A 24536-nucleotide genomic window follows, 5' to 3' on the forward strand; every position below is an offset into this window, starting at 1 on the left:
AGTACACCAGTGACCAGATATTTCAGAACACAAAATAAGGCATACTGACTTTGATGGGAAGATTAGATGAATATGGCAAAGACTGAAGGACCCAAAATTACTATTTGAAAGAGCGTATGTTTAGCAGCTGAATGAAATTTAACTTTATAGCTAACCTCATATCATTAGGGCAGGAAATAATCAACATTCCAATTGCCTGGTGATTTTTTTTTTTTACAAAATAGTGTCACTTGTGCATAGCCTTGCATTTTTCTCCACTCCCAGGAATACTGGAAGTCAAAAAAATGTTCATGTTTCCGCGCTGCTTTAGTAACAGATTCAACAAGAAACACAGTGCACACGCGCACACACACACACAGAAACCGTAAATGGAATGTTGTGCATGGCATGACCAGCTTCATGCTTCTGTGGAAGGGCTCAATGATAACAAAATATCTGGAAAGGTTTACAGTGCTGCTGTTTGCCTCATGAGTTTGCCCATGGCAGACCTGCTAGGGGAAAACTACACCAAAGCACTAGACAAACACAGAGACATTTTATCCCATTACATGTGGGCAGGTCCAACACCGAGGTGATGGCCTGATTGCTACCTGCTCTTCCTGATGATCAAATGTACTCTTTTTTTGACAGTGTACAAACCGTACACATGCCCTGGTCTGACTTTTAACCTCACTGGTCACATGTTTCATGCCTCTCTTTTCAGCCTCCTAATGGCAGCACAGAGCAGTTCCTATGGATATCCATTAAATAACTGGAGGGGCAAAGGTGCCTTTGATGTACAATGGAAAAAACAATCAAGCAAGAACAATCATGGTACAAATCCTTAATGAACTGCAAAACTTGACATGAACTCACATCACCTTTTCACTTCACCTAAAGGGTAAAAGTGTTTAATGTCTAAAATGTGACCACAGTCTGAAAAACGGACATTGTTAATGTTAGAATGTAAGTCAGCCCCGGAGAAGATGGGCACATGAGAGGGGGGGTGGCTAAGGGATGCATGGCTTGGAGTAGCGAAAGTGTTAGAAAGCAGACTGATCCTAAAAGAAGCCCTGAAGGACCAGACCATTGACACTTTTGCGGAAGGACGTAACTCATAAACTCTGGCAGCTAGGTGTAGTAAAGAGGATGGAATTTTGCCCAGGCTTCTCTCTCAGCAAGAAAGCCACCGCAGTGTGTCACCACGTTGAGAGACACAGGCCATCAATGTCAGGCGTTTGAGAGGAAAGTGTGCAGTTGTTTACTGCCAGTCATGGAGAGTTTTTAATGAGAGGCTAAGTCCCGGTCCCTGCAGAACACGGCACCATTTTGCCTGATTGTAGCTTTTTTTTATTGCCTTTTATTGTCCTGTTGGTTTACTCCAGCACTGAGAGGTATTTGAGCCCTTCATAAAAAAATACTCCTTCAAATGTGGGGAAACAACTGGCTTGGATTTGTCTGCTACCAGAACCCGAGGGCCCGTGGGGGGAAGACCGCCGCATGCAATTTGCAAGGTTGCTCTTTTTCTTTTGTTTTCCGAGGGGAGGCCTGGACTCTCAGGCTCCAGTAAATCACATCTTTATGAGACTTAATTCTTAGCTTGTCTGGGGACATGCGTTGGCAATTTTGGCTCCATATGAATCACTTTGAGGAAGGAGGCCCTTTTTCCTTGTACAAACAAAAACATGCACTTAGACCACAATCCAACACACAGAGGGGAAAAAAAAAATCTGTTTCATCCAGGAATTCATCCAGAGGGGGAGTAGGGGGTTGTACTAGCAGAGCATCATTTAGCCACCACGTCCAGTGTGGGAAACATGCCAACGCTCGCCACCCAGAGTACAGTAACCACACAGGTGGAAATCCACTGTTCACGTAAAAGATGGAAGACAGTTTAGATAAACTGAAGACCCACCCAAAAACAGCTATCAGCGGTTTTGCTTATATATATCGCCCTGCTGGTCGAACACACTAAGCCCAGGATGTCTGTCTCTGAACAAGCCCTGCACATTTCTGGGGCTATTTTTGTAGAGGGCCCCCGATGATTGACACGAGGAAGCAATAAGAGCCCCGGCGCAGTCTGGGTCCCCAGTGATTCCTCGGTGCTGCTTCATATCTGGGCTGGATGAGCAGTCGCGCATGTTTATCCTCAGTAATGACTACATTTATTCAACCGTCTGCCACCGCTGGCACTGGCGCGCACACAGCCCCGTCTGCAGACTGCTGTGGGAAAGAGCTGCAGCGGAATCCTGACACACGAGAACTTACCATCATGGGAATTGTAGTCCCGTGCAATACCGCAAGGACAGTATAATAAATAAGTGCCACATACCAAACAAAGATGTGCTCCTTCTTCAAAATATGGTAAATAAATTTAGCAGAACCAGTGCCCTGGGGGCCTAGTAGGGTCTATCCTATATTAATATGGGTCTTAAAGCCTACTATAATTTCTGGCTGATGCAGCCTCAGCCCTCTCTCTGGTGGCTGGCAGTACCATTCAATATAGACATTATCCAATGCAACACACTGTACAGTCACAACTTCACAGTAAACATGCCACATGTTGGATCTAGCGATTTCTGCAGGTCTCAGCATTGTTATTTTTTCCTGCGTCAGACCACTCGTGCATATTCTATGAATTTTTATTGTTTGTGCAAAAGAGTTTTGCAGTATGCATTGTCAAGAAATGGTTTATAAACTCAGACGCTGCAAAAAAAAATCTCTGCGCTCTTCAACTAATGCTCTCATAGAAATTCAATATCTGTCGCGTGATGAAATGGCTGACGTGTTCCACAATACCCTTAGATCAACCTTTGATAGTCTAGCGCCAGTAAAAACCAGAGAGGTTCCCTCCAGGGAAATGGTATCATGCTTAAGTGCAGAAATAAGTCAGTTAAAGTGAAACTGCCGCAAGGCGGAACACAAATGGAGAAAGTCTGAACTCCACATAAACTATATTACAGCATGAATAATTTATAGTCTATTAAACTTCTGTGAAACATTCAAGGAGGTCCTATTTTTCTAAATTTGTCATTGATCATAAGGATGGACCTTGAACACTTCTTCAGCCATTTACAGTCTTATCAATCTAACACAAACAGTTGATTTTGGAAGTGACCCTATTACTTCATGTAAATGTGGGGAATTTGTAACACACTATCACAAGAAGATAGCTACTATTCAATATAACACTAATAAGAACAATGTTAACTTTGAATACACCAGTCAACACAGAGATACTTTGTAAAACTATGCCTAAACTGAAATCCTCAATCTATTCACTTAATCCTATTCCCATAAAATTCTTCAAAGTTTTTCATTGTTTGTCTGACATCATTTCAACTATTGTATAATGCTCTCTATTGACGGGCAAGCTCCCCACAGTTCTTAAGGCTGCTATTTTAAAACCACTTCTTAAAACACAACATAATCTGTGTTAAGCAACTTTAGACTAATTTCAAACCTCTTCCCTTTGAGCATGATTCTGGAAAAAGTGTTTCTTGGTCAATGTAATGATTATCTTGACAAAAACAAAATTTTAGAGGCTTGAAAATCTGGTTTCCCCTAAAATCATAGCACTAAGAGTGCTCTTGTAAAAGTTGTAAATTACCTTTAAGTTAGTGTTGATTTTCAAAAAATTTCTCTTTGTCTTGTTAGATCTTAGTGCTACATTTGATACTGTTGATCACACAATTTCCTTACATCATATTGGAAACTGTTGGTCTAATTTGAAACAGTATTAGATGTTATCCAACAAGAATAGCATCTTCTGTTGTCCTTAGAGACTCTTAATCTGAAAAGGCTGACATTGCGTATGGTGTCCCTCGGGGATCCATCCTCAGTACACTTCTGTTTTCTTTGTATCTGCCTCTTGGTAGAATAATAGGTGGTCATGGCATTAATTTCCACTGTTTTGCAGATGATGGAGAATTGTACATCTCAGTGTCACCTGAGGGTAAAAGCTGATGTAGCACCTTAGAAAAATATCTCACAGGCATAAAACTCTGGAAGTTTTAAATATTGGACCAAAAGAAAAAAGAAAAGTGATCTGATGTCTTAGGACCTTTCATGTCAAATAACAAATTTGATGTAAAGAATCATGGTGTTATTATGGATGCTGATTTGAGCTTATAACCTCAAGTGAAAGTGTCCTTTCTCCATCTAAGAAACATTTCTAAAGTCAGCAAATTTCCCAACAAGATTATTAAAGTTCTGTTCAATTTGTGGGGTTTGTTCATTTTCCTTCTGGACTGTAATTGGGACTGTACTCTAATCTGTTAATAAGAGCACTTGCAGTATGTCTCCTTATGAAATGTCAGTACAGCTTGCAGCAGACAAGGCCAGGCGGCAGAGGGAGTGCTTGTGAAACTGGGAAGACTGTGCATTTATGTGACAGACAGACACACTCCCCTGATGAAGACAGATGGACAGACAGACATGAACACCAAACCCTTGAGGAGAAGGTAATCACTTCAGCATGAGACACCATGTGCTGAGCGGGAGGCGGAATGAGCACAGAAAATTTTTCACAGACTTGACTACAGGACTATCCAGTTCATTTTGGTAAAGGACCTATTCAACATGTGAGCGGTGGCCTTGTGTTTAATAATAACTCAAATCAGAAGTGAAAAGAAATGTCTGGCCTCAGTTTAGACCCACACATTACAAAAACCACAACATCTCTTTGGATCTTGGAGCAGTTTAGCACAAAGCTCCCCACTAACAAATGACATGCAGATTTGGGTGTGGGACAGGGGGAGGGGGGCAGTGTGTTTATCAGAGGGGTCCTTTCTAAGTCCGTTTCTGTTATCTGTCCCTCCAGCAGCCTGCATGTCTCTTCCATACAGCGTCTAAATATATAAGGAAGTTAAAAAACAAATTCTCACATATTTGAACAGAGTACAGCCAACTAATTCCATTGTTTATGGCCGCGTCCTAGTTGGCTTTTGGTGCTTGAAACTGTGACTTGAATCTTAACATAAAAGGTGGGCCAGGCACTTGCTGTAGCAGAATGTACACCAACGACGGCATTCCTGTGTACAGATCGCAAAACGGCCCGATTGCCGTGGCAACGCAGGGCATCAGTTAAGCGAACAGATGGCGGGTGTGAAGCAGGATCGCCGCAGATGACGGGCGGTACGACAGCCGGCCCTGAAACATAACCTGAGATTTCCTCCTCATTGGGCGCTGCATTGTTACACCTCACAAAGGGAGACTCGCCTGAAGCCAAAGGCAGCAGAAACGGTTTGGAGCCAGTCTGACAGTCCGCTGCATTGAGCAGTCTCAGTTTAACTCAACCCGCACAGAGTGGCCGCGTGCCCTTTGGCAAGATGAGGAAAGAGGAGACAAAAACATCTCATCAATTTGAGCCTTTTTAGCTGGACTACAATGCTCTATAACCAGTTTCGGTTATTCAGTTAAACTGACCTGCACGAGACCGGTCTGTTGTAGTAGGAAAAATAACAGAACAGATAATAACAGATAACATAAATGTACGTGCTAAAAGACAGAACAATAAGCAGATTTACGCTGGCGCAGTGTTGGCAGGGGCCCCCTTTGCTTGCTACAAGACAACATGAGACAAGTTTAGAAAGTCTGAGCCGAGACCTCTGTCTGGTGGAGTAGCATTATGCTGAATGTTTACTGTGACATCATAAGAGACAGTGGTGCAAACAGTAATCCACTATACTCGACACTCAGTGGTGGGATATACAAGACTAATAAATAAAATGATACATAAATACACTGATGGTTAGAAATGAGGAACACCACACTGAGTAAGGGGCAGGAGTTTTTCTTCTACATGTCACTCAGCACTTTCAGTTTTATATTTTGCAGGTCTTCCATGTGCATTTCAAACTATGTCTGTACTTAATTGTTAATGTATCCATACCAATTTGTGCAGACAATTCTGAGATAATTTCCTGAAACAGCCCGTTTAAGTTGGATATGTAGAAAACAAACAACACAATTTGCCGAAATCTGTTCACTGATTCAAGGGTTGTTTTTTAAGCTCCTCCTGTCTTATGATCTCCGATGTCATATCTGCAAATTATTGTGTCCTGTTATCTCAGTGCTAGATAATACAGTTTGAGAAACAATGTAGGGGACATTTTCCTTTGAGGGGACTAAAATACAGATTTTCAGCTTTTAACTCATCGTTTTAACACCAAGAGCAATTAGAAATCTATTTGAACATGTCATTTTTAAAACTGCAACTGCTAAGTGCCGACTCCAGGGTGCAGAGTCAATTTTAGAAGAGAGACCCAGCAATCTATAATTATCCTGACTGCAAATAGACTAAACGCTTATTCACTCATAAAAAAAAGAGGGTTTACACAGCACTCATGCTATTTTTTATGGGAGCCGCAAAATGTGGAAACAAGTAATCAACACCACGATAATGAAAACGAAGAGTAAATACATGGTGAAACCATGGCTGCCAACAATGGCCTCTGCTAGCATCCACTGGCACACGCTCGCACGCCCCCACCCCCCATGCCCACAGCCAGCCAGAGAAACACAAAACCCAAACTCAAACCAGCGGCTCCCTTGCTTTCATTTCTCTTGGCTTGCCAGAGAGGATGCTGGGTAACCGTGGACTCCGCAGTGCCTGTAGGGCCTGCCACCCACCTCTGCCGAGGAAACGGAGACGACAGCAAGCCAAAGCTGGGGTTCTGGGGCAGCCGCCGCCCCCCCCCCCCCCCCCCCCCCCCCCCACACAGAGTGCAGGTGTGGTGCCATTGCACCCATTGCATGAACAGGTGTCAAAATCCCAGGTGTTTCTTCAACACCTTTTACTGAATAAAACATCTCCCTCTAGCCTGCAGTCCTTTTACTGGAATCCATTTGGGTTTATTCCCCTCTGCAACTTCTGCTACTGACTACATCCATCTATCATGGCAAAGGTAATTCATCTGATTATACAGCTTTGTTTTTTTCAGAACTGCATGTCATTTTCTGCAGTTAAAGTGAAGGAACAGAGGTGTGACTTTCTCCATATCCTGTTACCATGATGTGCCCCCTCAGCTGGGAATATGTGATTAAATTTTTGTGTCCGCAGTGCTGTAAATGAGAGACCATTTAAGTGGGAAATAATGGGAAAGACATATTGATTATTTTGGGATGCTGCCATTTCAAACAATATTGGTATGTAACAGACTGAAACATCTAGATGGGTTCAACAGGTTCCAGTTAGGACACCAGCTCATACTCCACATTCTCTTACTTTTATGATCCCTTAGGGACCCTTTCAGACCTGGACATGGGTCCCTAAAAGAAATGCAGTAACCAGCTAAACAAACAGCCTTCGTGTCCAAACTTTGAAAGCATATGGCCTCATCAGCTAGCCTTTCACTCACACCCCACCCCCGTCACCCCAGTAACGCTCCACCTTTGTTTAAAGGGGATATTCCATCACAGCCTTGTGTTTGCTGACCTGAAACGCCAACGCATCATTTTCTGGGATTACTTGTTTTCCTGTTGCAGACTTTTGTAGACAACTATATTAGCTCTGTGTAGCTGGATTTAGTCCGAGGCACAAGGGCTGAAAGATAAGCGATCATGTGGGACTAATTGAGGCCTCTGGTAAATATTCAGAGTAGTCTGGCTTGGCAATCGTGCCAGACAGTGTATCCTTCACCACGGCACAAAGAATGTTACTTTATCTTTCACTATACTAAAAAGCACAGAGGGAGCTTTCTACTACAGACTAGCACTGTGGAAAAGAAACATCACCCTACCGAAGAGGGTGAAACCTCCTTTCTAATTTCAGACCCCAATCGTTTTATCTGGCCTCCAGACCCCCCCGGCAGCTTGTGCTTCCAGCAGGTGCTCTCCATGTGCTGGGGGGGCGGGGCTGACTGCACCTCACACCCAACTCTGGGGGCAGAGTTCAGGAGGACATAATTCATGTGTTCAACAGCTCATTTGAGGGGAGTGCTGCTGGCCTCATAGACTTAAGTTTCTATGTTTTTTTTTTGTTGTTGTTACTGCTTCATTCCTCTGTCCTCTCCAAGTGTCTGAAAACATGACTCTGAAGCATTCAATTATAGTACAGCATGGTATTGGCAGGCATTCTTACATATTGCAACAAGAGAATACATGCAGTTCTAATGTATAAATACTGTCTTTATTTTAACAAGGTTGGAAGTAAACATGAGATGTCTCTCGTTGTTGTGTGAGATCACAGGGCTCGGGCTGGAAACAGGGGTACAAATTTGGGGTAACATCAGTAGCACTCTCAAGCACACCATCCTCCTGAAACAGTCCTGGAAGGGGAGAAAAAGTGTCCCTTCTTATTTGGGTATGTCAGCGCCTACTTGGGGATTGTCCAGGTGAAAGCAAACCTGATCCCTCTGCTTCTCCTCCACCTGTGGTATTCCGGTCTGTTTGCTCTGTCTTTGCAGAGTGTGACCCTTATCATATCTACAGTGTCACATTTCCCCCAACGTAAAGCCGGAGTCAACCAAAAAAGAAATCCGCCAGCTTGCGTGACCGAACAGAAAGTTTTGCTTGGTACGCTCTCCATGAACTTCAACAGCACGGAACAACAGGGTTAGGCTGTAAACTTGTGTTCCAGAGCCTTACAATGGCCTTGTTCAAATGGCCAGAGATAATCCTGCCGCAGATAGGCCAGCCCACCCCTTTGACAAGGCTCCCCAGAAGCAGTCGAGTTCTACAGCAGGAGTTCAGTGAGACAGACTACACTTTCACCACGCACGTTCACGTTTGGCTCCTGGTGATGCCAGGCCTGTGACATCACTGATCTGTGTGTCCATGCCAGTGGGGCTGAGGGCTTTGATACTGGGGCCACCTGAAAAGAAAAAAACAACACAGAAGGTCGAGGAAAACAGAGTTTCAATCACCCAGCAGAAGTGAACAAAATGGCTGTTTCTCAAACTACAAGGTAGGCACTGCTCCACCATCATCATGAGAGCAACATGCAGAAGCCTGACGAACTGCAGCGTGTCTGAGAGCAGTGAGACGAGGAAGACCCAGCCGTCCTGCCAACTACTATACCCTGCAGAATGAAGCCAGTTTGTTCCCCTGCTGTGGAATCCTGGTCATTGTTGGCAGATGAAAAGGCAAGGATTGAACCCGGGCTGTCTGCCTCTGACTGTACTCAAGATGATAATTTTGCCAATTGAGCCAATCTGGGGCCCAGTGACTGCTAATTTGAACAGAAATACCACAGTTTAGAGCAATGCTGACCCAAATCTAGGTGACAACCATTTGCAGACAAGGTTGTGATTATTTATGAGTGAGCGAATGACACTCGCTTCTGTGTTTATAATTACTTACATTACAATCAAGGCACATCCACAGATGGTATTATCAAGTTGCCAAAAGTTTGTCATTAATTCTTCAGAGGTGTGGAAAAATAATCAGCGAGATATGGCTGACTATTTAGAGAAAGCCTTGGTGTGATTTCTGCCTTGTCACTTGCTGATATCAACACTACTGGGACAGGAACCTGTCAATATCCCCACAGACCAGCCCATGGACCCGCCCAAACTCATATGAGATGCCCGATTCTGGTACGGAATCACAATGCATTAGTGTAAGTGTGCGTGCCATTTATTCTGATTTCATCAAGTAAAATCCAAGCCGTCTAAATGTAATAACTGTTTAAATGGGTGAAACATACCGAGGAGCCAGGCGAAGATGCCGTCTGCCAGGATGCCTTGACCTCGGCCTGTAGCCACGTTCTGCGGGGGACAACGCAGAACCAAGAAAGTGACTACCCTTGTTTAAGACTGTAAAACCCCTTTTTTTCCATAAACAACTATGGTTCATAAACAATTATTATGCCATCAAAAACATTGTATAGAAATGATAAATTATTACTGTGGTCACTGAGTGAATAAACATACATGACTACTGTATTTGCAAATTGTACGGAAATGCCTATGAAAGTACAGGCAGGCACGCAAAGCTTTGTTTTTCCATTTCCCATCCCTTGGCAGCAGATCATTTTTAGGATTATACTAGCCAGCTATGTGAGGCTGTTTGTCACAGCCAGTAACACATATAAATGTACACGGCAGTTAAACACAGCATGTCTTCCCACGCTTGAATGCCTGGATGCTCACCTGTTTAATATCAATTGGTGGCTAAAGAAATCTTGAAACTGGGACTGTAGCATCACAGTACAGCAGGCAAACTGGGACTTTACCATCTGGTACAGCAGCCAAATTAGGAATGTACCATCTTAGTACAGCAGCCATATTGGGGCCGCACAATCACATTACAACAGCCAGAGCTGGACAGTACCATCTCTACAACAGGGAAAACTGGGACGGTACCTTGCATGTCAGCTCTGGGAGTACTGTTCTGGGGTCTGTAGTGCTGGGGCAGAGGAAAAGACTGCTCTGGAGCTTTGAAGTGCTGGGGTCTTCCCTTTGCCGGATCGTCTCCACCACCCATTGGTTTCCCTGAAGCCATTTAAAACATTTAAATGCAGTTTTAATTATACAGTCCAGGCTCTCAGTATAAATATTCACATGCAGCAGAAACATGAAGAATCACCAGAAACGCCAACCATGCAATTCTCCACACCCCAAAGCGCCACCACTATCTCCCCACAGCATCGGAGGAATGATTACTAGTTGAGGCCTAGACATAAATTAAAGACATACCTTTTTATATGCCTAATGTGCCTTCAGTGTAGGGGGAGAGTCATATTTCATCTGCAGCACATGTAATTCATAATACACTTAAAATGCTCAATGGAGAAGAAAACAAAGGGAAACACTATCGATGTAAAGACAAATAAATGCTAATGATCCTTACGCACACCACCTTCGCAGAATTACACACAGAAAGGCCACGTCACACGGAAACGCATAAAAACACCACCCTCACGTAGAAACCGTTTGCTTTACTTAGGTTTCAAACCACTGTGAAATCAAATTTACAAACAACCACCTCATTTGGAATTTGTTTAGCATGCCTACTAATCTGGTGTAGTGAACTAATTTTCCAAAATGGTCCTTTAATATGAGTTCTAGGCAGCGCACCATGACGACTCCTTAGGCATCCTCTCTCCATTCACCACCAAGCAACACTTCCAGCACCAAAACAGCTCTTTTTCTGCAGATTGCATTTACCTACTTTTACATCAGCCTGGTTTGTTTTCCACTGGAACCTGATGAGATTCCAAATCATAACATAGCAGTGTAATTTTACTGTTACAATTACATATTCAGGAAAAAAAACCTACTGTACTATGGCAGACACTGAAATCATAAATCATGTCTTAAACCTGATAACACAAAGCAGACAAATAAATAAAATATTAAGAGGAGTGAAACCTAAGCTTAAAAAAAACGAAATGTGAAATGCACTCCATGTGTAGCAGAAAAGCAGGGGAAAAGACAGATGGATATAATTTAGAAGCACTTTTTTATTCTGACTGAAGAACCACAAAGACGCTGGATGGCAGTTGAGAGAGGAGGGAAAAAAAGAGTTTGTAACAGCCCCAAGTTATAATTTTACTGTCTTGTTATGTTACTTAATATAGGCCACGTCCTATAAAAAGAAACCCAGAATTATTCTCGTTATGACAAAGCACCCTGGATATCCCAAATTATCTGCCGCTGGTACACTTAAGAACCCAGTCCTGACGATCAGATGGCTAGTATTTTGCAGGCTGGTGTTCTTCCACTAAGGGCAGCCAGAGTTTCACAAGAAACATCCTGTATTACAGTCACTAGCCGGTCATAACATACAGAAAACTACTTACGATAAAATACAAACAACTGCTAATCATAAGATACAGACTTACAACAACTAATGATAAAATACTGACAGAGAGCAACAACTGTCTATATGTTATGCCACTCCCACAACTGTGGGTGGGACATCATGGAACTCAAACAACAAAGAATTTAATGTGTAAAAATGTCCTGGAATCATCCAAACACTGGGAATTTGGTACAGGTCAATGCAGGACACCTAGCAGTGAGTGACTGTGCAGAACCCACAATCCTTTTCTGCCCCTCTTGTTAACAATTCATGTTTTGCACTGAGACCTGGGGTAATTTCACAAATCTAATACATTTTTAGTCTGTATTTGCAGGGTGGTGTTTTGGAAAGGAGATTCTAATGTCCTTATTCATCCTATGACTGGCTAGCCGCCCTTCAATGCGAGCTGAAAAAACGGAGCACTGTTTCATGTTTGATCTGCTTTCCACAACACAACCGCCACAGACACAACTGTTTCCCGTTTCCCCTTGCGAATCTATGGCAATCCGCACATTGATGTGTGCTGTAGTGCAGCGTGCGTGTATGCGGAGGCAGAGTTTCAGTGAAGTGGGAAGGCGAGGAAACGCCTCCCAGTCCTCCATGTTTACATTTACAATGATTTTGTGAGTATTTTTACATTTTATTTTCCTGTTTTTTGTTTGCTTGGGAATTGTTTTTACCATATCATGTTTCTATTTTTCCAAGAAGCACTTTGGGCTAAAAATTACTTGAATGAGAGGTGCTGTATAAATACATTTTTATTATTACTATTATTATTATTCCTAAGATGCTGCTGGTGTTTTACTGACGGACAGCTGGCAGGGCGTTTCTGTGATCTCACTTCCCTACACAGTGACTCCTCCCGGGGTGTTGGTCCTCTGCTCGCAGGCAGAAACGCAGCAGCGCTAAACCGAGAGGGTCTTCCCAGCAGCCTCTCTGCCTGGAATCACCTGCATGCCGCGGCGCGCTATTGGAAGCAGGGCGTTAGCGCTCTCACCTGCCAGTCCTCCCCGCGGTGCACTCGGTATGGTTTTGCCCTGCTTCTTACAGACCTCCAGGACCAGCTCCTTCAGGTTCTGGAACAGCGCGATCCAGGACGCCTGGGGATAAGAGCTTTTCTTTCAGGACTCTGCCCTGAAAATACTTTCTTTCAGGGCAGTAGTGCCCTGTGGTGGTAAGGAGCAGGGCTTGAAACCGATTGGTTGCTGGATCAGTTTCCTGCCAGGGCACTGGCGTTGTACCCTTGGGCAAGGTACTTAGCCCACATATCCAGCTGTATCAATGGATAACATGTAGGAATATGTCATTTGACCTGGATAAAAGCGTCTGCTAAATGACAATAATGTAATATAATGTAACGACTCCTGGAGAGAGGTAGAGAAATGTGAATCAGTGTGTGACGCAGTGCCGTCACTACGGTTGAGTATGCGCTCTGACTGCCATACCAACGAGCCTGGTTCTTTGGCGTCGCGGTCAAAGTCGTATGCTTGGTACCCCGTAGACCCGGGTTCGAGGCCGGGTGGGGTGACTGCTCTCGCCCTTCGCTACACAGTGAGAGAAAAGCCGCCGCCCCCCAGCCCACACTCACGTTTCCCTCCAGCAGCTCTTCTGCAGGGGTGCCGCTGTGCGCCTGCAGGTACTTGGAGTGGAACAGCAGCCCGTCAAACGTCCTCCAGGGCATGAGGTCGTCCAAGCGGAAGGGGAAGCCGCAGGCACTGCTGGCTGCGATGAGAACGGTCAAACCGCGCACGAAGAGGGAGCCCAGCTGAACGGCCCTGGAGTCCACGCGAGGGACCTGCAGGTGGAGCGGCAGTGCGTATGAGTGCGTGAGCATGTGTGTGTGGGTGTGTGTGCATGAGCGAGCATATGGAGGGGGGAAGACAGGCTGTATAGCCATTCTGTTCCCGTTCCACTGCACAGATGTTCAGTCAGGGACGCCAGGTGACTGGGCCCTGGCTGCACACAGCTGAAAAGATGGGCCTACCACCTGCTGCACACTCAGACACAGCTAACAGTCTCACACAAAGTCCAATTTTGAAGCTGTTCAGATTTGTCATGGACAAACAAATGTATTTAAGTATTTCTTTGAGACTCCGGACTCCCTGGGGAGACCACTTTCCGACTCTCAGGTTCCCGTATAGGTCCACTGCAAAGCAGACCTTCGGATAGGGTCTGTTTGCAATGTGAAGGTAAGAGGCATGTGATGTTCCTCTTTCTGAACTGCTCATGGTGGCTCTAGCCCACCCCCCCTACATTCTGGTCAGTCCAAAACAGACAGCAGCCAATCAGATGATGGGGAATGCAGGAGCATCCCGGGCCTGGTTCAGAGAGGATTCCCTCACTGTGGGAGCGCCCCAGAGCAGATGGGCGTAATCAGGCCCCCTGGGAGAGCCCCCTGCCATCTGTCTCCACCCCTGCGCACACCCTCAGGAAATTTCGGCAGATGTGACCGTGTCACTCTAGGGGGTGTCACTGTGGAGGCGTCACTGCGATGGTTTCGTTTTGTGATATTCTTGCAGCCACCACACTCGAACCCCATGCTCTACTCACTTTTCTACACCGTTTCATCACCTGCTGCTACTGTCCACTCAGTAAGCAAGTAAAACACACACTTACCAAAACACAGACACACACACACATACAAATTCACACTTAGCAAACACACTCACATACAAACACACACTCATCAAAGGCATATATTTCCCAAACACACACAAATACAAAAACACACCTACCAAAGACATACATATAAAAACACACACTTACCAAACACACTCATATGCAAATACACTGTTACACAAAGCCATGCATAAATGCACTTAGCAAACAAACATATATAAACAGACACTTACCAAAGACATCCACTTACCAAATGCAGACATACACAAAAACACACCCACCAAACATAAACATATACAAATACACACTTACCAAACACACACATACAGACACACACTTACCAAACACAGTCATGTGCAAACACGCTCTTACCAAACAACCACACTTACCAAATACACAGCCATACATAAATACACTTAGCCAACAAACATATATAAACACACACTTACCAAAGACATCCACTTACCAAACACAGACATACACAAATATACATAAATACACACTTACCAAAGACACACATTTACCAAAGGGTCTGAGAGTAGAAGAGTGATGTGAGAGTTTGAGAGGGGTATAGTGACAGCAAACTGACTACAGCCTTTATCAGACAGATTTAACATTATGGATTTGCACTGGAAGTTTTTTAGGCAGTTTCAGACAGCTCAACCCTGAATGGGGGTTGGTCGACCTGGTTCCCCCCCCCCGGTTGGCCTCTAGTGTGCTTCCTCAGCCTGATTTAGCCCAACATGTACGAGAGATGCTCCCAAACCGATGGCCTCAGTACACCGGGGGGATTCGCCCTTACCACGAGAGGACTGGCAGACGTTCCAGACGCAGTAAATCAGAACGCCGTCTCTCATCTGCCCCGGTATCAGTGATTATCTCAGCCATGAGGACGCTATCACCCCGCACACAGGAAAGCCACACGCTGCCCTCAGCAGCCGGGTCCCAGAGAGCAGAGGCAGCGTGGGCTAAAATTAGGGCCAGAGCCGAAATAGGCGTGTGGTGAACACCAGGACCGCCTGGAGCCCGTCGCAAGAACGTTGACTTCAGGTTCAGACCACAATTAGAACGGCGGAGGGAGGAATGTCGCAACGAGCCCAGAATTACCCCCCGGTTTCTCTGTTCACCAAATGTGAAACAATAAACCATTTCTCTTTGGGACTTGCTATTTTGGAAAGAAACGACTGCCTCCCTTGTGCGGGTCTCCTCGCTGTTGGCCTGAACAAGCCGTATTAAAATTAAAATGCAGGAAAAGTGTCCACAATGATAGGCCGCTTTAAAATGCAAATCTGTCGATCATTTTTTTCCATTCTTATTCTCATTGTTGCTCAAGTTTAGCTTTTTTTCTAAACTGCCCCTGCCGTCAGTGTTTACAGTCTGAATGCTTCCTTGATAATGTAAAAGCCACAATTTTGTTCAAGTGTTTTTGCTAGCCAATAGGTTATGTTTTCAATCAGAGGGTGCACATCATCCAGGGTTATACATGTCTCCGTGAACAAAGAGCAGTTTGCTGAAGTTACTGCTTAAAAACATTGGATTTACAGTGCCATGTTGAGATACTCTGTATTTAAAACCACAGGGCATAACAGTGCCCACCATTACTTTTTTGCTTTTTGCCCCCCTCACACCCAATTATGTTCCTCTCATCACAGCAACCTCTGGACTTATGCATGACAGCAGCTGAAGGCAAACAAAATATTCTGATACTTTCCACACAAACCCAACTATTTTTCACACAAGTCCCACAGTGCACCAGAAAGCTGACAGCTGTTCACAGGATAGGCGAGCCTTTCTCATGCAATCTCTCATGTAATTCACAGGCGCCCAAACAAGTTTGGGGTGCAGAGAGAGTGGAGTGATGAGAGAGCCCTAGCTGACCAAATCCACCCTGATCCATAACAGAATGAAGGTAATTTGCTCCACCACTTTGGGCTGCCGGTCGTTATCAACAGATAACATGGCTGATTCAGAACCCAGGCCACAGGGCTCAGCCTGGCCCACTGTACCCAGCTGCTGTAGTGCGCTTGTGTCTCTTTTGATCTTTTCAAAATCTCTCAAACGGGACTGTAAGCAGACATTTAACTCCCAACAAAGTAAAACAAATGCACAGCTCCCTCTTCAAGCACCTGGTTTGCCTTTGAGTTTACTCAGTCTGATTTTAACCACTGATATCTGCAGTTGTACAGTTACATCAATCGTAAACTTTGCAAAAGGTGTTTTTCATGAGGGATTCAATCAGTTTCAATACACAAAACAGTAAACACTACAGATTCCCCACCACATAACATGACAAGATTATATCTACATGCAACAGACCAAAAGGCTTTATTTGCCAGGGTGAAAGAGAAGATGGGTGTAGCAGTAGCCAATAAAAACAGACAAACAAATATGAAGAGATAGGTGATGGGAACTTACTCTGAGACAGAGGAGTTCTGTGTGAGATTTGCTCCTAACACATACAGCCTGGCTGAGATATGCATCTACGTCCTCCACGGAAAGGTGACTGTCCTGAGGAACAGACGACAACGAAAAAGACTTTCAGCTTCTATTCAGAGAGAACAACGCCCTGTATAGAACACAAACTTTGCACCATTCAAAAAAATCATGAATAATACATGAACATTTCAGATTGTCACAGAGGTACAAAACCATTCGAAATTGTGTTATGACAGCACCAAACACAGATAGCCTGGCTATGTAAACCATGCAATGAAGTGCAAACACTTATTACACTAAACATGACCTACAGCTTCATGTCATCAGAAGCTGAGCCCCCCCCTTCTCCCTTTTATGCTTCTTTATTTTTCTATTTGATCACATAAAGAGCAGACCTCTTAGACTGCCTTACACCTGACTTCTTTACCTCACCATACAAGGCCCTTGGCATACATCACAAACGAATCAACTACACAGACTGAGAATAAATCTGAAAAGATTTCTTGATATTATTATCAGCATGGAGATTAGCTGTTAGGGGTTAGCTGAAACAAAACAAGGTTTTACTGGTTACCTGCAGTGTGATGTAAATGACAAGACAAACCACAGCCATCAAGGGTGTGTCCAGTTGCTGCAGCTTCACTGTAAACTCCTGCAAGCCAAAGACGGCAAAAAAGGTGGACGCACGAAGACTGCTCACTTCTGGGTTACTCCCAAACCACAGATCCTTTAAATTTGGATTTCCTTCTGGAAATGAACACATATAAAAGAATCCATTGAATAAAAGAATTCATTGACAATGAACTGACAATCCAAGAGGTGAAAAACGTCAAAAATTTTGTTTTCGCTTTAATCACATTCCTATTGTAGTATCAAAACATAACAGTGAGTGATTGAGTTTGTGGTTTAAGATTTTAGTTATCTGACTAGAGATACTACCGTTTTAAAATGAAAGATAAAGCTCTGTATTTTAGAATTTAAGTGACTGGCTATACCATGACTGCACATATACAGGAAAATCCAAATTTTTAGTTTTGCAATTCAAATGATTCTTTGGAGTATTACAGCAATCCCTTGAGGTGAAAGATTCAGTGTTTTACCTGGTTTATCCAACAGCACAGGAAGCACCAAGTCTGGCTCCTGAAGCAGGTTTCCAGGGTAGACAAACCACTCCCTCACTGCAGGACCAGAGCACTCTGTACAGAGGGGCACGTGTCAGACACACACAGGCCTCAAAACAGCCACATATCAGTAACCAATGGAAAATGGCAAAGGCAAAGGTAAAGGTAAAGGTAAAGGCAAAGGCAAAGGTAAGTCCATAAAAATGGAAAAGGTAAGTCCATAAAAACAGTTAAAGAAGATGTTCAACGTGTAGCTAACTCCTTAAGGACAGAACAGATGTAATAAGTTAATGGAACAAGCTACATGTACTTTTATTTCACTGACAGGAGCTCACCTGGTTGTGTTGGTAACAGAATGCCATAGATGCGTTCTCTAGCTGGGCGATACATTAAGGCTTGAGGGGGGAGTTCTGTGTCCGTTTCATCCTCTAGTGTATTACTGCACTCCACCACACCATCATGCAGAACATTGTAAACCATGAAACACTCTACTCTCACGTGCTTATCTTTAGCTGCCTGTGAGAGAGAGAAATCACAATGATAATTGCAAATGTGCTTTTGCATGGTTTAATCACGTCTGTGTATGTGAAAATCATCTTCAAATGGACAGTTAATTTCTTTGTCATTGGCACATGCATTCTGTTTTATCAGTTCTTGAAGCAAAATCGACTTTTGATTTTAAGACAAATTCCAACTGTGAAAGCAATTTCATGTTGCTACAACCGATTGCACAAGCATTTTTAGAATTTTCACAACAAATCACTTAAAATCTTCAATTTAATCACACAGCGCTCATGTCTGTTTTTGCTTTACCTGTAATATATCAGGACTGGAATACCTTTCCATCTCCCACACTGAATCAGAGGGACGGAGTTCACACTTCATCCAAGGAGAACTTTGACCTGGAAGCAGATAGCTCTGCACTCCGTTCTCCAGCAGAGCCTGGTCTACATCTGACGATGAAGACAGGGCCACACCTGCGGACTCTGCTCTACTCCTGATGTACTCTGCCACAGCAAACACCTTGTCACTCTGCATGGCGGCTGAAGAGAATTTCCATCGATACTCAGCCACACAGTCATGGTGCAGTCTCTGGAGCTGGTGCTCAGGGACCACATCATTACCCAGGAGGCAAGCAAGGAGCGGGAGGTGGCTCTTGTGAAGATTTAAGGTGTGGCACAGCTTCTCTCTGGAGAACAGCAGAGTGACCATCTTGTCTAGCCGCAGTTTGCTGACAGACAGGTAGGGGACGGTGTCAAAAATCAGAAAGTCAGAGTCCTGGCCCAGGATGCCCATGCAGTTGTGACGGAGGGCGTAGCTGGCGATCTCGTAGTCTGCTTCTCGCACTGAGTTCCAGGTCTCCTGCCCCAGGGACTTGAGGGCGAACATGGAGAAGGTGGCGAGTCCTGAGGGCAGACAGAACAGCTCCCTGCCTGGCTGCCGCCCCTGGGCCTTTATGTGCTTGAAGACACGGGCAATCTCCCCGTTCACCCTCAGCCTGCGTTTAACCCACTCTCTCCGCTTGCCCTCCTCCACCACCCCGTCAAAGAAGAACACCAGCCGGATGCCCGCCTGTGAGAACGCTGCCACAAACTCCTCCAGGTAGTGCAGGTACTCCCTCCACTGGCCGCCCTGCACCCAGGCCTGGCAGCGATACCAGGACCTTAAACACGCCATCCCGTCCACGACTAGCAGGGGGACGCTGCCAGGGTGTGCCCTCTGGTGCTGCTTTGCCATTTCCCTCAGGTCCACCTGGATGCAGGCACCAGGCAGGTTCTCCACAAAGTGCTGCAGGCCCTTCACTCCCATCGTTGAGCCAGTTGAACACAGAGCAGTAAGTGCTGGTGTTTACCCTCTGTGGCTACCTGCATGCCTCCATGTGCTACAAGTACAAGGGCAGAGAGAGATGGAAAGATCACGTGAAAATTAAAATTCCTGGACATATTTTGGGTTGTTGCTTCAATGTTTTTTTTTTTTTTTTTACTTTCTGTCTTCTATCAGTCATTACAGCTATCCTTGTGTGTTCACCATAAGATTCATACAATATCACAGCCATTACATTAAATTCATTTAGCAGATGCTCTTCTGCAGAGCGAATTCCAGCACAAAAGAACAGAAGAGCATCCATTCAGGTTGAATGTGCAACAGTGTTGGATCAGGCTAACAACACTCCCAGCGAGTGTGAGCATAACACCATTCAAGCCCTATGACAAGTCAACTTGTGCAACCTGACTAGACAGCCATGAAACTAAGGGAAGCTACACATTACCATACATCACTAGATCGAAGAATCCATAACAGATAATAATCACATAATATCACATAACATGCGATAATACACGTAAAACAAACAGCAAGTAACAGAAGTAGCAGGTGTTAGGGGGTGGAGATTGAGGTGGAACCGAGTTGCGGTGAAAAGGTGGGTGTTCAGACCTGCGTCCATCCATCAACAGTGACAATGTAGTTCACTCACTGGTACGACATTGTATGAGAAGACATTTAACCGACATTCAAACCGTCTTATGAGTGTGTAAACTGAGAAGGGCACCTTTGCAACGACGCCTCTGTGTTGAGCACTACGATGTCACGATGTGGTGTACTTTGTTCCCGAGTCTGGAATATGGAGGGCTGTTAAGGGACCAGCTGTGTGCGTAATTTAATGCCAAAACTGTTTTGTTTCTTTGAAACATTACTGACTATGTTTTGCACTGTTGTCGTCCACGCATTCAAACAAAACAAAGACCACTATAGTACAGTTGCTACACTATACGTTAGGTTATTAGAGAGAGCGAAAGCATTATTATATGGAAACCGTATTTCATTTTTATTCCCATTTCCGTCGTTTGCTGCAGTCACCTTAACTAGCTCAAGGGACACTTCCTGAGCAATCACCTAACTTACCAAAGCAAAAGAACGGGGCTGCGTCTGTCTAAACATGTCTGCATAGGAAATCCTTACTCCTTCCAAGCCCGAAAGTTACCCACTGCTTTTTCCTCATGCAGCATCCGTTTCCGGTTTGTCCGTGCTGCGTCACAGTGCAGCGTGCATCGTGCTAAAGGTTTCCTGTCGCTGCGTGCTCAAAGCGTGGGTTTCATCCACCACTTGTAACTTTAACTTCTTTCATAATAATAATTATAATAATAATAATAATGACGACTTTAAGCGTAACCTTTCACTATTTATTTCGCGTTCGAATTTCCCATTTATAAATCGTGAGACCATATTCAATTGTCCAGTTGTTTTAAGTCGTTATTTTACGTTGCATTACATTGCATATTATTATTAGTCTGTAATAACTATTCTCTGCTTTTATACGATGCCTTTATTGCCCTCATTCACCAGCGATTTGTGATGCGAAGTATGAACTTTTAAAAGAAAAGACAAACCCCAAACAGGCTATAAATTGTAAATATAGCATAGCCTACTAATATTTTCTCGTTACTCGCATATTCCCAACTCCGGATAGGCCAAAAGAAAGTTTATCTAATGTTTCCATCAACCTGAACATGGTATTTTAAACAGTGGAAGTGAATTACCTCAATGTACGATACAGAAATACAGCTGATATTATTTTATTTAACACGAAAAGAAAGTTAACAGGTAGGCCTAGATGTCAGGTGGTCAGATGTTTTCACATAAGATGTGAAATAACAAGGCACGCGTCCCCTGAGTATTAGGGCGAATACGTGCGGTCACTGTGTGAACACTAATCCCGTCAGCTGTGGCAGTGTGCGGCGCGGTGTGAATAGGACAGACCATATGCGGGCTGTCACCGCGGGTGCCTACATCTGTTCATCTCACGCCAGATGCTTAAAGAGAGAAGCAGAGCGATTCTAAAGGGGGTACCGCCCCGTGTAAATCCCCCACTGCAATACTCATAAATTGGGTAGTCCCGTTGAATGGCAAACTAAAGGCATGTTACAATAAATAGGCCTACCAGGAGGTTTCAAATGACCAAGTCGTGTGAATCGGGAGCAAAACGTAAACCTATAGGCATAAATTTCAGTTCCGTAAGTATATGATATTAGTCGGTATGTTACATTATACGAAACTTGTGTAGGCACATGTAACTTGGAAAAAATAGTTTTAGACCTACAACCAACAACGAAAATCGTAAAAAGAAATAACATGCACATATTTGTTTACAGTTGTTGACCAACATTGCAATGTGTAAATGCTCACAATACATTAAATGAAGCAAATAGTTTCTACCGCATGTAGCTACTTGTCATTAAATAAATCAGCTAATGCATTAATCTAATCAATATATTAAAACGCATATGTTAAGTAACATTCAGTTTTGAGACAACAATTAAAATTTTATGGGAAATTCATGCGACGTTTGTTTTTCAACGCGTAACTACGCGTGTCACCAAATACGATGGAGTACAATTCAACGGTTTCTCCATCTTCCTAGACTTGGGCCTGATGTCGCAGGCAATCTGTTGGTTTGAAGACATGCATGCCATTGTCTACCCCACCCCCCGCACGGCTTGTGTCTGTCTATGTGCAATCACACATCCTAAACCGCCTGGGGAAAAGAGGCAGATGTTCTTTGGAAAACATCGGCACGCGACTGTCCTCAACTCTGCAAAAGCATTCTAAAGTAACCCGGTGTCCGCCCTCCCCCACCCAAGCACCCATACACGCTCCTACCCACATCATCCCCCCAAACTTCTCCCCGCGTGACCCCAGCAACAGACAGAACAGGAATACGGCCACTTTCAGATTGGTCCCTTGCTCTTCGGAGCAGCTGGCCGTAGTAATCTGATCTGGAGACAAAGAAAAGCTCGCCTGGTCCCAGGGTCTCAGGTAAACACCCGGGCTTTATCATTGAAATGAGAAAGGGGGTAGGATGGGAGCAGATGATTTGCGATTGTTTTTTTTTTTTTCTCGAAAGGAGAGATTGCTGCTCCTTATCCATCATCTGCTGTATATGTGCACAGGCAAGCCACGCGACAGACCTTTTATTATTGTAATCAGCGCATGCCTCTGCAACATCTTACATGATTGCTGCAAAACACCGCTCTCTCCTCTTCGTAGTTTACTTTTGGCGTAGGGAAAAGTGCGTCATTCTTCTGCACTAAACTCGATACAGCATCCTGAAGGAATCCCTCTCCCCGCCCCTCTCTCAGCTCATGCCAGCGAATATATGTTTATTTGCTCAACACCGGAGTAACTGAATAGTTTAAAACGAGTCAGATGCAATATTAAGTCATACCACAGGCGTAAATTACTGTCACACAACGTAGACATAACTAACATTTCTTCTTAATTGCTTGTTCATCTTAATTTAATATTAAAGGAAGTTGTTCATATTAAAGCATTTTCCCGAACAGTCGATAAACACGTGCCGCTTAGTCCAGTGTTTTAATCTCGTTCGCGAGCGGAAGAATTCCAGCGGTAACGTACCTGGAAAGTAATACTGTAATTACATTGTTGATAATATCGTTTTCCTGTGATGCATGCCATGCACGGGTTCCCACTCCTGGCCTTCCTCACCATATGGCGAGGGCCATACCGTTACAGTTTCTTTAACATGCTTCGAGTCCAATTTGGATGAAGACTGTGCAGTATGTAAGAGACACAGTGGAGACATGCAGTTGGAAGTGGGAAAAAACGCCATTTGGTCGGGAGCAGATGGCTGGCCAGGGGCTGGCCGCGTCTAAAGGCGTGTCGTGCCCTTCAGATTGAATCCCCAAGAGCTCCCCCTTGTATTCAAAATCAATGAAAATTAAAGCGCAAAGAAAAGATGAATAGTCAGACCTCGAGTCCCTTCTTTGTTCATTGCAGCTACTGGTGGGCAGGAGTTAAACTACAACAGTCCCCTATAGAAACACTTAAGTTAAACAGTCTCCCCATAGTCCAGTTTCTGAAAGAGAGAGAGTTAGAAAAAAGCGCTTTCTGCTTGATTTAACCAAGACAGACAGAGTTTGAAAAGAATAAGTGTACTGGGCAGGATTCTGAGGGGTTTTAACCACAGACTTTCTATATATGGAGCAGATAAACAGAGAACGGAAGGAACGCAGGAGCCGAGTATCTGCTCGTATTAGAATGTCTCTGATTTTAACCATGCCTTTCAGTTACGCTTTGCTACAGTAATGGAACAATGCGTGCCACGTCAGTTTAATAAACGCCTGATGGGCTTCAGTAACATACACTCAAGCGCGTGCAACTTTCTGTAAAAGACTCGATTGCAACATGGTTCCACAAGTTCACAACACCACTCCGCACCTATCGCTATACAGGTAGAGGGGTTATGGATATCATAACCCAAATAGCACCATGGAACATGAGAATTGTCACGTGTCGGGCTAAAATGACATGTACTTCCTTCGGAAATATCTACGCTACACCACGAAATTCAGTAGATTGTCATGTTACAAAGGTGTTCAGCTAATTTAAGTTTGTTACGCATCACTTCAAGACAGAGTGCGCAACTGCTGGAAGCCTACCTATTTGCGAGCAGGGTATTAATAATACTGTTACTCCATCTGTTGTTAGCAATGGCATGAAGTGCTTACATTACGTGCACGCTCAATCAACAAAATTCTATGACACCGAATGAGATTTTTTTTTTTCACCAGCCCTAGAATACCTACAGAAAGTGAAGGAATTTCTGTGGCTTTGTGA

At 44.2% G+C, this 24536-nt stretch overlaps 1 protein-coding gene across 4 annotated transcripts; it reads right to left on the reverse strand.

The window, feature by feature from the left end:
* Positions 1-8653: 8653 nt before the first annotated feature.
* On the reverse strand, positions 8654-23394 carry fam120b (family with sequence similarity 120B). Of its 4 annotated transcripts, none has more exons than XM_036546913.1 (11): positions 23316-23394; positions 18717-19785; positions 18239-18419; positions 17883-17978; positions 17357-17529; positions 16762-16854; positions 13316-13522; positions 12725-12827; positions 10287-10415; positions 9629-9689; positions 8654-8794 (listed from the first exon to the last, which is right to left on the reverse strand). In XM_036546913.1, the coding sequence occupies exons 2-11, from the start codon at positions 19710-19712 to the stop codon at positions 8740-8742; spliced, it is 2094 nt and encodes a 697-aa protein (XP_036402806.1). In that variant the 5' UTR covers positions 19713-19785; positions 23316-23394; the 3' UTR covers positions 8654-8739. The 4 variants fall into 4 exon arrangements, with proteins under 4 accessions (XP_036402806.1, XP_036402804.1, XP_036402805.1 ...); XM_036546911.1 differs by lacking the exon at positions 23316-23394 and adding an exon at positions 20805-20904; XM_036546912.1 differs by lacking the exon at positions 23316-23394 and adding an exon at positions 20601-20678.
* Between the last annotated feature and the right edge of the window lie 1142 nt (positions 23395-24536).

The sequence above is a fragment of the Megalops cyprinoides genome, chromosome 15 (assembly GCF_013368585.1).
Source record: "Megalops cyprinoides isolate fMegCyp1 chromosome 15, fMegCyp1.pri, whole genome shotgun sequence".
NCBI classification, from domain to species: domain Eukaryota; kingdom Metazoa; phylum Chordata; class Actinopteri; order Elopiformes; family Megalopidae; genus Megalops; species Megalops cyprinoides.